A 13,318-nucleotide genomic window follows, 5' to 3' on the forward strand; every position below is an offset into this window, starting at 1 on the left:
CGTACACTTCATATTCATAGGTCAGGTCAATACATGTGTCGTATAATACAGCAGGCAAAACACTCAGTGACCATAATTAAACATTTGTTTAAGGTTTAAGACTCGGCACCACCGCCCCCACTCCCCTAAACATGGTCACGTTGCACGGTTCTTTGCGTAAAGTTCGCATTTATATAAATATGACAGTGAGAAAATAAAAACATTGTAGAATTCTGAGTACTAAGACAAAGATCCCCCCGTGTAACCTTAACAGACTGTTGGGGCCAATGCAGTTAGCGAGCACCTATGAAGGCCGGCACGACACAAGAGGAGGTGGGTGGCCATCACCACGCCCGGCCACCTTTGTCTCATTGTGAGGCTGAGTCGACCTCGGGCCGGCCCAGGACCGGTTCAGATAATGGCAAAAAAATTTTTGTATTAGCCGTGAGCGGGAATCGAACCCGGGTCGCCAGGTTCGTAGCGCAGCGCGCTACCCGCTACGCTACCACCCCCTCGACCCCCCCCCTCGACCCCCTCCCCCTCGACCCCCACCCCCCTCGACCCCCTCCCCCTCGTCCCCCTCCACCCCGTCCCCCTCCACCCCTCCCCCTCGTCTCCCTCCCCCTCGACCCCCCTCCCCCTCGACCCCCCCTCCCCCTCGACCCCCTCCCCCTCGACCCCCTCCCCCTCGACCCCATCCCCCAAGCATTGCGCGACGCAGCCGCCCACGCGTCCCCCACCACCGAGTGTAACAAGTGAAGACCCTACCGTCGGAAGTGACGTCGGCCGTTTCTTTTGTTTCTTCTGAAAAAAAACAACAAAGTAAAGGTTACATTAAATATCCTATTTACAACATGGTTAGCAAACGTCTCTTAGAATAGCGGCTAAAAATAAAAAATAAAATTAGAAATCATAAAAAAAATATCTTCCGTGAGCGTTGCCGGAAGTGACGTCACCGAGGACGAGGCCCGCCTGACGTCGCTTCGTCTTTTATTTCCCAGCGTCGACAATTTTTTTTAATTATTATTAATATTATTTAAACTTACCACAATCTAGCAACGAAAAGCACCCCAGCAATGGAAGCGAACAGCGTGCCCGATGAAAAAGCCGTCGAGTACATGGTGCGTATGAAAATAACAACCAACGGTGAAATAAAGAGAGGCGTTAATCTTCCCGAGCGGAGCTGATTCTTCTGTGGTTGAGGCCTACCGCAGGCTCCATAGGCCCCGGGCGTCACCGTTCGCTCAACATTGGCCCCGCAGATCGTTATTAAGTAGACATAGCCATCAATTAGCGCGCTCGTGATCATCACGATTGTTTAAAGGATGTCGTGATGATGTCTGCGGCGCTGTCACGTCTTTTCTTGGCGGGGGAGTTGTGTTCGCTTGCTGAGGTAATTAAGGGCGCGGGGGATGAGGCTGCGGCGTCATTGTGCTCGGTGTGGTTGTAATTGGATTTAAGCGCTCGCCACGGCCCGTTGTGTCGGGGCTGCTCACGAGTGAAATCACGATGGACGGTGATGTCGATGTTGGTGGTTGCCGTTTTGTGGCGATCGCCGTCGCATCGCGCCGCTGATGTCGCATCGCTTATGGCCCCTTACGGGCGTAATGCCGCATAGAGACGTCACATCGCGCTGTGCGACGTGGTAATCAACATCGCACACCGCGCGGGTAACATACGTGATTGTATCAATGTATACCATGTCACAGTTGGTATCATAATTTCAGAAACATCACGGATGTCGTGTCACATTTGATGTCACGCCACGGCTTTCGTAATTTCGCATGTCAATGCATTCGCAGCCGTCCTGTCGTTGATCACAGATGCATCAAGTACATCATGTCACAGAGTTGGGATGATAATATCAGTAACATCACGAATGTTATGCCACATTCATGTTGTCATTACACCACTGCGATCACAATTACAGATGTCCACCTTTAAGTCATCAACACATTGTTGGCACTGCCATTTCCACATTTGATTATCATGACGAACATGATTGATGTTATGGTCACTTTACAGAATCACAGATATTACGTCTTAATTGATCTCGTCTAACCACATACATACAATGTCACATTGATGTCAACACCATTGGACATATGTCATTTCATGTTTTTGTCACACCACTGACATCACATCTCATGATAAGTTGGGGTAGCCATCAAACGGCTTACATCACATTGAGGGGTGTGATTATAACATCTTAGACATATCACAATTGTCATAACAGACATCATATAACATTGACAGATGCGATCTTTACATCTTTGACTTTACATCACATAGTTATGGTAATCAGATCACAGATTATATCACTTTGACAGATGTGGTAATCTCTTAATATGTATTATAACTTTGACAGGTTCTGATCACAAAAAGGCATCCGCTTCGTGTACTGACAAATGTGACCAAGAATCATCACACCACATACAGACATCACACACAACATAACTCTATCCATCCGTTCTTCGCGCGAATTGGAATAGTTTGTATCGGATGTGGTCAAAACATTTCGATAACGACGTACAGTTTATCACAGTTTCTCATTAACCGTACTCGTTTGTTTGATATATAATGATAGGGCTTAATGAAAAAGTGTGCGACAGTATTCATACGGAAAGCTGGTACTTGAGAGTGATTAAAAAACAAGGGGTTGCGATTGTATTTGCTACTTCACAAACTACTTTTTTTACACTTCCTGGTATAGGCCCGACAGTGACGCATTTCGTTGGGAGGCATGTCGTAAGTGTAAACGCGTTGCCGACATTTCTTCAAACAATAGACGCATGCTATAGTGAACATATAACAGAAACCTTTAAAATTGAAAGGTGGCCTTTAAGTACCCATTATTTTATAATTTTTCGCGATCAACTCTTGTAAATGGTTTAGTTCTAGGTGGGGGATGAAGTTTTCCCGGCAATTTGCATTGTGTACACTGCAGGCGAGATTTCAACAGCATGTGGTTGAACACTTCCTCTTGTGGTGACATTTTAAAACATTAGAAAATAAACTCAATTGTAGTTGGTTAAAATTGAAAGTGACTTGAGTGCTTCTTTAAGTTGAATAATGTACATTTATGGGAATCTATCTGGAGTGGTCACTAAGAGTAAAATGCCATGGATATCTTAGTGATAATAGAGTGTTGAGTAGTTTTTGTGAATTTTATTGACAGAAATACTGTCTCCAGTTACCACATTCAAATGTTTTCTGGAAAAATATCATTTATGGGTTAAGTTTTATACTACAGTTTTTCTACAAGAGGAATTTATGTCATACCCACCCCTGTCCAATGCAGTTATAAACATAACTCCCGAGCATGGATACACTCAACAGGACACTTTCAGTGACCTTCAGGGATTGATCTGAAAATGTAATATGGCATATAGAGTTAGCAATTGTGGAAACATTTTCCTTATGCAATGTTTTTTTTTATGTGTAGTAGATTGCTTTAGAAATAAAACACCGGTCTTGGTGTAACTGATGGGCCCTTCAGGTTAGTGGTTATACTCGCACTCTATTGGAATTATGTTTAGTGTATTTTGAGTGGATTACTTGGCAAAGGTTTGTCATACTGGTTACTTATCAGGGTCATGAAAGTAGATAACGTGATTGCATATTGTGGTAAGGATTCAAAGGGGATATAAGGATGCAGTGGGCCCATCTGAGGATGTTGTCCCATGTCCAGTATTAGTTTTCTCTTGATCTATGGAGAATTAAATTATTTACATAATTAAGAATCAAGTATTTTTTATTACATTTCTCTCACTGTTTAAGTGTATTGTTAGGAAAGACCTTAAATGGTTAACTTTTTATAACTGCATTCTTTAATAGCAGCCGCAGGCGCATATAGTGAGAATATGGATTGCAGCAATGAGTCAATGGAAGTTTTCTTCAAAGACATATCTTTGTCAAATTAATGTTTTGTTTAAAGTGATTCTTCTCTTAACAGTAAACTAATTCCATGTTGAAGTATGGCCTACATACATGTTATTTCCCTGCAGCTAATCGATGACTCGGTACCATTTGGAATGTCACAGGTTTTTGTTTGTAAATCTACAGCCTTGGGAATAAGTTGTTTATCTGCAATGTTAAAAGTTTATTCAGTGTCTTGTGCATGAAGGGAAGATAATGTTGCTGCTGTTGATATTAGATACATAGTAACAATGTACACTGTCGCCGTGTATCATGGCGCCGTTAGGAATGATACTGTAGATAGAATGTGTCATGTTCTTGTATTTCACCGATGGGTGTGACCACATCACCCACTTGAAATAATTTTTAAATATTGATCATTCCTCTGAGTCCTTAGCTCAAATTTTATATATATGAATCTGTAGTAGACTGACCACCTGTTTTGGTACCCCCCCAGGGCACCATGATATGCTACAGTGAAGAGTGGAATGGCATGGCCAAGCTTTCTGAAAGCAATGAAGTTGGGTCTCGTCAACAAAGGCTGTGTTAACAGTTGGCACATTTTCATTTTGTTCAAATCAGCTTTATTGAGCACACTTGGTGTGGTCAATATGGCAAATCTTGGCATTTATTGGAAAAAAAATCATTATTTTCATGATGTTTATTTTTTAGTGTAATTTATATTAAACCCACATGTTTCTTGCGCATTGAGGGTGTTTCTTTGGAAAACGGATTGTCCATTTGCAGTCAAAACTTTTTAACTGCTGATGCTCGTGCAGAATATTGTTTTTTCTTCAAAGATCATTCGTAAATAACATGTGGGAAAGGTTTTAACAAAACTGCATCCATGGTTAAACACTAGTTTGCATGCATATGTCCAATATATGTAGTGCAAAATAAAAATATGCATAGTGTGGCTGCCAAATATTACGTGGATCTCAGTGATATGAATCAGCAAGGGATCCTGAATATTTAGCATTTTGGTGGAACATAAAATGAAATAATAGTAAACGAATTGGTAAATTGTTAATGCAAGTCTTATAAAAAAAAAAGGTGGCACATTTCGTATTGTAGTACTCGGTTAAGTTTTAAATGCAGTTATTTTATTTTGAGTGTTTACCTTCCCCCACAGTGCTGACAATTCTACGAGAGCCAAATTATGTTTACATTGCACTTCACGTGTCTTAATGCCATTGGAAAAAAACTAAATACAGGAAATATAATTGACCAAATTAATTCTGTTGTATAGAACATTACACAGTTGTTAGTAGCTTGAAGGGTATATCTTTTGTGCTGTTTAAACCCAAGGTTCAACATGCAGCTAACCATGCGACATTGTGCAGTAATGCTCGCCATGACTTCACAGTATATTTATGGCAGGACTGATTGTTATGTGAACTATTTGTGACGTGTATATTTACATGTGGTAAAGCAATATACTTACATTCGCACAAATGAAGATAAGAGATATTCTCTTTACAAGTTGTGGCTGCATCTTTTAAGGAAAACTAAAATTTTCGTACTATCACATAGCTAAACTTATTGTGTCGCAGAGAATACATTTGAAAACAAATGCTTGGGCATGCTTGAGTAGATGTTTACCTTTGAAGCTGCATGCATTTCTAGTGGATGATGAAAGTATCTAGGTGCTAATGGCATTTTGATCGCAAGATACAGATGATGTGAGAGACGATTGTATATATTTTTAAATCCTTTAAATTAAGTTCACTTGCTTGCTTGCGCGCTTACGACCATGCAAATCTTTCGGTCGTTTTTTAACCCACTTCCCGTGATCCAATCGAGCTGACATTTTGCACACAGACTCGTTGTGCGTGACAATTTCTTTTCGTGAAATTTTTTTTCCATAACTTTACACTTTTTAGGAATTTTTTATATATATTTAATTACCAATTGCTTAATGGTGGCAGGCAATCATCTGACCCATAGGTGGCAGCCATCTCAAGCCAGAGGACGAGAGGACTCTAGCCGCCACGCATATAAAGGATTTATAGTGAAAAAATTTGTTTTTACGGGTTAATTTTTTTGTGTGTGACTTCCAAACCAAAAAAAATGTATGGAGTTTAATTCATATGAACATCTAAAATAAACTAACAAGTTTAGGGAAATTCTGACAATATAATGTAGTGGTGTTTCTAAGTTACATAATTAGGCTTTGTAAGGTGAGCACACATTTGCACGGGAGAAAAGTCCTATCATGCATCTCTTTGATGGATTATAAGTCGATTTTCAATCCACGCATGAATGCAGCTGCATATGGAGTTGCACTACAAAAGGTGTTATATTTCTATGGCACAAAGCGGATTAGCACACGCACAGCACACACCTTTGGTTGATCCACAGTGCGCGAATTGCACAGTGTCCCCTGACTGTTTAGCATGCAATGTTACGAAGCTACAATTAGCCTGTTTGCGAATTGTGACAGGAAATTAAATTATAACGGGAATGAAAATAAACTTGTGGCTTCAGTGATGAATTAATAAGCTGTCTTTGATACACAGACTGGCTCTCAAGGTGACTTGACAAGGCAAGACTTGTTGGATCGGTCTGATTGGCACACACTGCACCGTGGCAGCAAGTTAATTGCAATGCATACCTAACCCACTGACAAATGCGCTGGTGTGTTATTAGCAAGCCCATTCATTGGTCTCGTTTTTGTTGTTGCGTGAACTTTGTTATGCATACAAATGTAGTATTAGTAAGACAATATGAACATTTTAGGAAGATTTATGTAAGATAATTATTGTGCATAAGTACCGTAATTACATTCACTTGTGTCAAATGTGGCCACCGTTGTATTTGTTTATTTGAGGTCTGTTTCTATAAGGCTCAGGAATACGTTTTTAGGGTTTTGTAACAGGCTGCTTTACAAAATAAAAAACGAATGGCACTTCAAGATAGCTCCTGATGTAATAAGCAGTACTTGGATTGGTTGTTTTACGAAGAATAGTAATTATAATCAGTCAGCTAAAGGCTACTGTCAGAGTGCCTGTTGTGTCAGAAGGCGGCACAACTTGATTTACATTGTTGTTGAAGATACTTTCCAACAAAAGCTAATGTAACGTGCTTTGTCCAAGTGCTTCATCCATTGACATTTGTTCAGCGGCTGCGATTACTCTTCTTCACTGCTTTTCTTTGCCAATCTTATGACATTGCCAGATCTCAATTGCCAATAAATAAATCCCAAAGGAGGGATTGAAATGGCAATTGATTAGTCGGGTGTGAAATGACTTAGCAAGTGATTATATTTTTCTGCATAGGAGTATTGCCACATGCTCGTAATGTTAGATTAATAGTATTTTGCGAATGTGCTGTATTCTGAATGTCCCAAAATGCATTAATAGTTTCAGTGGTGGCTTAACATTTACTTTAATTCAATTAAGCTACAAGAACAACGTGCCCTTTGGAGAATGTTATTAAAGTGATGCCAAAGTAATTTCTAAAAATACTGAGCAATTACACATGAGGCATATTTAGCCAACGTGCATGCTGTGCATTGAATAGCATGATCCCACGTAATAATAGGCACCTCAGCACTTGTTTTTCGCTATGGGTGTCCCTTATATTGCAGATGTGATCACTGCATGCTGTCTGGAACGCTAAGCAATTCACCGGCTATCTTCCCCGCGTTACCTTTTTTCACCTGCTTGTATATTTAACCGATAAGTTTTAGAATATAATTTTGTTGCGTGAATTTGTTATTAACTTGTAATTGTTGCTGTTATGATATTGGGGTCTTGAGGAAATTTGAAAAATGCCACTCCATTGCTTTATTCGTACACCTGGAGACATAACCTGGAATTAACTTATGCTGAGTTTTTACAATATTTTATTTAACACGATTCTGCACTTAGTATATAGCCCTGTATTATATATGTATTAATTTAAATAGTTGACAGGAAAATCCTTGAGATGGCACATGTGATATGCAAGGGTGTCCAAGATTAATCCACTGCTTGATGACGGCCACCCCATAACATGTTGATCATGACTGTTATTTGACCTTACTTCATCACATTGGTTCATGCAGGTTGGTTAAGAGGGACCCAGAATCAACACAAGAGTAATAGAACATTATGTTCAATGCATGACTTCAGTAAAAGGATTGGCATGGCTGTGCACACTGAATAAAGCATTGTAAACAGTTGTAACGCGAATGCGATGGAAGCAATAGAAACATTTGTCGTTCCACAGGACAGACGTGGCCTCTGATAAAAAAAAAAGGCACTGCAGGGAAACATAACTGGCAGTATCTTCACAGCACTGTTCCAGCCTTGTTAAACATCACAACCACTTTTTATGTAAATAGACCTAAATCGTAAATACTCATTAAATATCTTTTTGCCTTGTTATTAATTGGACACGCTAGATGCTAATAAGGTATGTGCTGTAACATGGAATTTTGATGGCACACGGCATAATTTTAATAGAAAGAGATGCTACCTTATTGCGATTTCGAATCATTGCGGGCTTCAAAAGCAGGACCCAGTGTTGCTTGCTTAGGCAACGTCAGGTTATTGTTTTAATGTAAAATCCCTTTGCCAGCTCAGTTTTATCCCACTTGCGCCATCTCTTGGCTCCGTGGACCTGAGCATAATGCGTTCCAAGGGAGGAATGGGGGAAACAAGAGGGATGGGCGCAAGAAAGGAGGCTCAACGGTCGGTTGGTTTTTATCGTGTCTTCGGGGCACGGCAGCGCACATGCTGTGCCCATTCCACGCCTTCAGCACCGAAACCTGCCCGTGATTGATGATGCTGTCAGTGGGCACTGGCACCTTGGGATGGGCCCGAGGCATGATGGGACCACAGCTAGTGCTTCTCATCCTCCTGTTGGCAGGAACAGGTGCCAGCCAAGCTGGGGAGGCAAAATTCACTTAATATGAATTATTCTCCCACTTTTTTCCCCCCTTCTAATTGAATTTAAGCCAAAACATGTTCCTGGTGCCTCCTGCGCTCTTATTTGTGCCGCTGGGCTGTGTGATGCTTTTATGCCTTGTTTTAGACACCACGTGTCTTTCATTGGGGCCTTTGGTGTGTGTTGCCATCTATGTTGTTCAAGTATACCAATAACACGGAGTTTATAAAGTGATTGAACAGTTTTGTTTCTGTAAATGCAGACCTACCATTCCATTAATTTTTTGTAGGGTTTCTACAGTAGTTTTTGCCATTTCAGTATTTTTTAGGATAACCAACAAACCCTTGGCTATAATAGAATTTAAAATGGCCCTGAGGAAGAAGATTTGGGAGGACACTTTACCAATGGAGAAGTTAAAGGAGTTTCCAGGAGCCTTGCAGAGTTATAAAGTCTCAATATCCAACGTAAATATGTCAGCTGTGTTGGGGTTTTTGTTTTGTTTATAGCCCCTTATGTGCATTTTGTTGGTAAACTCTTCCATTGCAGAGCTGAGATGTGGAAAAAGTGCTCGTCTTTGATTGATCCCGGTCATATGTGGCTGGAGGGCTGTCGGACATCAAGACAAAAAAAATAATCAGAATTTGAACGAGGCGCTTTGTTTCCTTCCCGTTCTTGTCTTGTGCAGAGCACGTCTGCCCCTGAAGATAACAATGAAGACGAACCGCCTAAGAAGATCGTTGCAGAGAAAAATTCAAAACGCCTAGTAGGTCTTTAGTGGAAAGTGATATCATTTGCATTGTTAGCCCTGAATAACTTTGTGTGCAGTATCAAGCAACCTGCTTACAATATTACAAATACATTATTTATTGCTAATCGTTTTTTATCTTGCCATTGACGTGTGTATCGTTTTCGAAAGAACATTTTGCGTGCAATGTGTTATATACCCGATGCTTTGTTCACATTTGTTGTCAGCGCGAGCAAAATAACCGACATATGCTTTGCCGTCAGATATAAGTTGCACAGTGTGATGTGATACTGTTCTAAGATATTGCTGACAGTCATTGCTATAGAGCCTGTAGAGTGGTTTAATATAACAGTTTCCATAATGAGTCCCATTTCAGCCATTGCGTGGTCCGGGCAGCTAAGCCCTGGTTACAACCCCTAGGAGGAGTAACTGGTTTCACTTGACCATTTCATTAAGAGCTATGAATTTTACATCTGTCTCATAATATTTTTTCTACATATGTTTAGTTTTTTTTCCAATTTTTATTTTTTAAGTGCCATTACTTTCAGTGGTTTTTTTTTTAATAAAATGTATGTCTGGCATGCCAGCATATAAATTATTTTCTGCAGCAGCCATTTTCTGCAGTGAAAATACATTAAATGAAGCCCCAGTTCTAGTTTAAAGCCAACACTTTTATTGATCATGTTTTGATGTCAGACATTACCCCCTGTACATTCTGCAAATATGTGAGTTCTTCATTGCAATTTGCAGTTTCATTTCGACTTATTAGCTTTCTATGGATAGAGATGCTTCTTAAGCATTGTATGTAATAGCTGAAATTGCATCCATGATAACCAAAATTCGTACTTATCTAATATTATCACAGCTTATGGGATTTTTATTTCTTTGTGCTACATGATATTTGTGAAACAATTTATGATGTAATTATTGGAGCGCGAGCGGCCCCTGGGGTTAATTGGTACTACTTCAACGGAGATGTGGATGGGCAGAAAATATGATGTACTTGTCCTTTTGACATTGGCTTTGCTGATCAGATAGTTGCAAAACAATTTAAAATGCCTGTTTTCCTACATCTCCTGCACAAAAAAATGGCATTAGCAATTAGACTGTCGAGGTCTCCGCACTGTGGGTGGTCAGTCCTTTTTAATTGAAAAGAAAGAACGGCAAAAACTTTAAATGTTTCTTTAATCGGGTTGCCACTCAGAAGCTGCTGATCTGCCATATGGTAAGTCGTTTGAGAAAAGGAGGAATGATAATCGAGCCACTGCCACCCGTGGAGGGCATTTTGTCAATGAGCTTAGTTTAGCTGTGAGTGAATAGGCTGGGGCGTGAATTCAGTCTAGCTAAGCAGATTGAGGTTTTTATTGTATTAATCAGTTACTCTGTGCATTAGGACTTGTTTCGGCATGTCTGCACAGTACTTTTTATTAAGTCACGCTGTGTAAACAGGGCTATGAACACTTTTCACTCTTGGTCGCGCCGCTGTTAAAATAGTTTTTCTTCTCGAAGTGCTTTGCTGCCTACTGGCACATCAGTATCCGGGGTTATTGAGAGGTGAGATGTTTTGAAATTTTCTTTCTGTTTGGCCTTTGTTTAAACTTGGTCACGCATTAGCTTTCCAGATTTTGGGAAACGGAATTGTTAATGACATAAAACGGCATTTGTTAATGATAAGTGAAAGGAATTCTATGGATGCTGTTAATGTTAAACTCGGATGCCTCTATAGCTGAATTTTTTAATATTTGTTACTTTCTATTAACGTTTTCCCTGAATATAACTACACGCATTAAACTGAAAATATATATTCTATGTATTTAGTATAACATAATATTTTTTGGTGTTATTTAAAAGTAAAATAAAAAAACGTCATTCTTTATTTCTTAACACCTATTGTATAATTTCAGTGAAGCACAATGGCATCTGGCACCTTATGGTGCCTCTTCTTGTGTCCCTTATATACAAATGTTGATAATGCGTCTTGCCAAATCCACCTAACAGATTGATGTCGTACCCATTCAGAATTTTACACATTAACCCCAGAGTGCTGCCTGTGACACATCCTGCTACGAACCCTTAATAGATTAATGGCGTTGTAAATGTGTTACCACTTAAATGAACCACGGGTGGTAATCCTGTGTTTGTACAATAGAGAGACAATCTCTAGCTAGCTTCTCTTCTAACATACATATGCTGATACGGGGCACACTTTGTGTGATTTAGTTTTATTTCAAGCGTTTTTACGTTTGTGATATTTTGAAGTTATTTTGCAAATGAAGGTCATTTTAGCTAAATATTCCAAAGGAGGCATGAATAGACCATAACTTTAAAGAATGTACCCTAAAGCATGTAGCCCTGCCGTTCTACGAGCATACATCTAACTTGCGTTTGCCCATAATAGCATTGTGTATGATGGACCTGGTACCTAGAGTGAATGTATAATGCTTATTTCATTCAAGTGCATGGGTCGTGGAGGGAGCAGTCCTCTGAGATTAGCCTGGCTGTACAGCTGGGAGCTGATTGAGTTGTTCTGGCAGTCTATAAACCTTACGGTCCTGCGCTGTTTAAACCCCCATCGGCCGGATCTCATTTGCAGCATAAAGGAGTTTGGCCCGAGGGGGCACATTTTACAGTGTAATCCAATTAAAGCATTATGGGACTCTTGCAATGTTTTCTCTAATGGGAATAGCCCCGAGTGCTGCACCTTCTGGCCCATGACACCATCTGAACTTGTCAAACAGGAGGACCTCTCTCTTAGCAGTTTGCGGCAATATTGTCATTGTCTGTCTGATATGCAAAAAATATAATTATCTCTCTATGGCCGTATGCTTGGCTCTGACATTGAGTGGCATCGGCTAGCTGCTGGAAAATAATTTGCAATCGATTGCACCTGTTTGTGTGTGCAGGATTTGTGGTTAGCCAGAATGTTGTCATCAGTCTTGTGTAGAGATTCAAAAACCAATGTACACTTTACATTTTAAGCGTACATTTTATGGGTGCACAAAGGACAGATATACCTAATAATTGACGAAATGTTCCTATTTCATTCTGTGGAATAGGGCTTATGACAAGCAAAATACATCATAATGCTATGAACACAAGGCTGTATTTTTGTTTAGCTTCTCGGCACTTTAACTTAAGCATTGTATTTGCCATTGGAATATAGCATGGATGTCAGAGATTAGCAAATGAATATGGGTCAGGAAGGGAACTGGGATTTGTACAATACTGAAATGTCACAGTTCTCTTCAGGTCATGCTGACTGGGCATCTTATGCAGAGCTTGTCTAAAAAACTTCTTCTTTAGTCTCTTTTTTCCTCTCCAAAATGTAAAAATATAAAATTAAACAACATTACCCCTAAATGTTTACGTGTGTAGTGTCTACTACACGTGCAGTTAAATGTTTAAATTGCATACAATTGTCACACTTTTTCCCGTTGTGTTTCTACAAAATATCCAATGACCATAAGTAAGAGTGCAGGGGGTAATGAATTAAATTACTTTCACCATAATCCCATCGGTTTAGACATGTGATCCTAAATGAGACATCATTGGTACAAGGCTGCCTGTCTTTAAGTTGTTGATTGGTTGAATGCTTCACTGATCATGTGTAATGGGGGCCAGTTCTCTGGGGCTTTTCAATTCCCATTTCACTTGCAGTGTGCATTTGCAAAGTGAAGTTTTTTTTAAACCAATGATTAATCCAAAAGGTTACAAACAAAAGGTAAACAATACATAACATCAATTTAAATACAATTTGGAAAATACAAGTAATGTGGCTGAGTTGGTCTGCATGTTCTAAACTGA

General features: G+C 39.9%; 1 protein-coding gene across 6 annotated transcripts in view; it reads left to right on the plus strand.

Moving 5' to 3' along the window:
• The first annotated feature begins 921 nt into the window (after positions 1-921).
• The window catches only part of BTRC (beta-transducin repeat containing E3 ubiquitin protein ligase), a 34,507-nt gene continuing 22,110 nt past the window's right edge, over positions 922-13,318 (plus strand). For 2 of the 6 annotated variants that reach the window (XM_078599423.1, XM_078599425.1), the window contains exons 1-2: positions 922-1,100; positions 9,455-9,532. In XM_078599423.1, the coding sequence (XP_078455549.1) occupies positions 1,056-1,100; positions 9,455-9,532 (123 nt within the window). In that variant the 5' untranslated portion in view covers positions 922-1,055. Of the gene's footprint in view, positions 1,101-1,211; positions 1,373-9,454; positions 9,533-13,318 lie in introns of those variants that run through there. The other 4 variants (XM_078599426.1, XM_078599428.1, XM_078599424.1 and 1 more) reach the window with 3 other exon arrangements.

This window comes from Lampetra planeri, chromosome 12 (assembly GCF_965212315.1).
Source record: "Lampetra planeri chromosome 12, kcLamPlan1.2.h2, whole genome shotgun sequence".
NCBI classification, from domain to species: domain Eukaryota; kingdom Metazoa; phylum Chordata; class Hyperoartia; order Petromyzontiformes; family Petromyzontidae; genus Lampetra; species Lampetra planeri.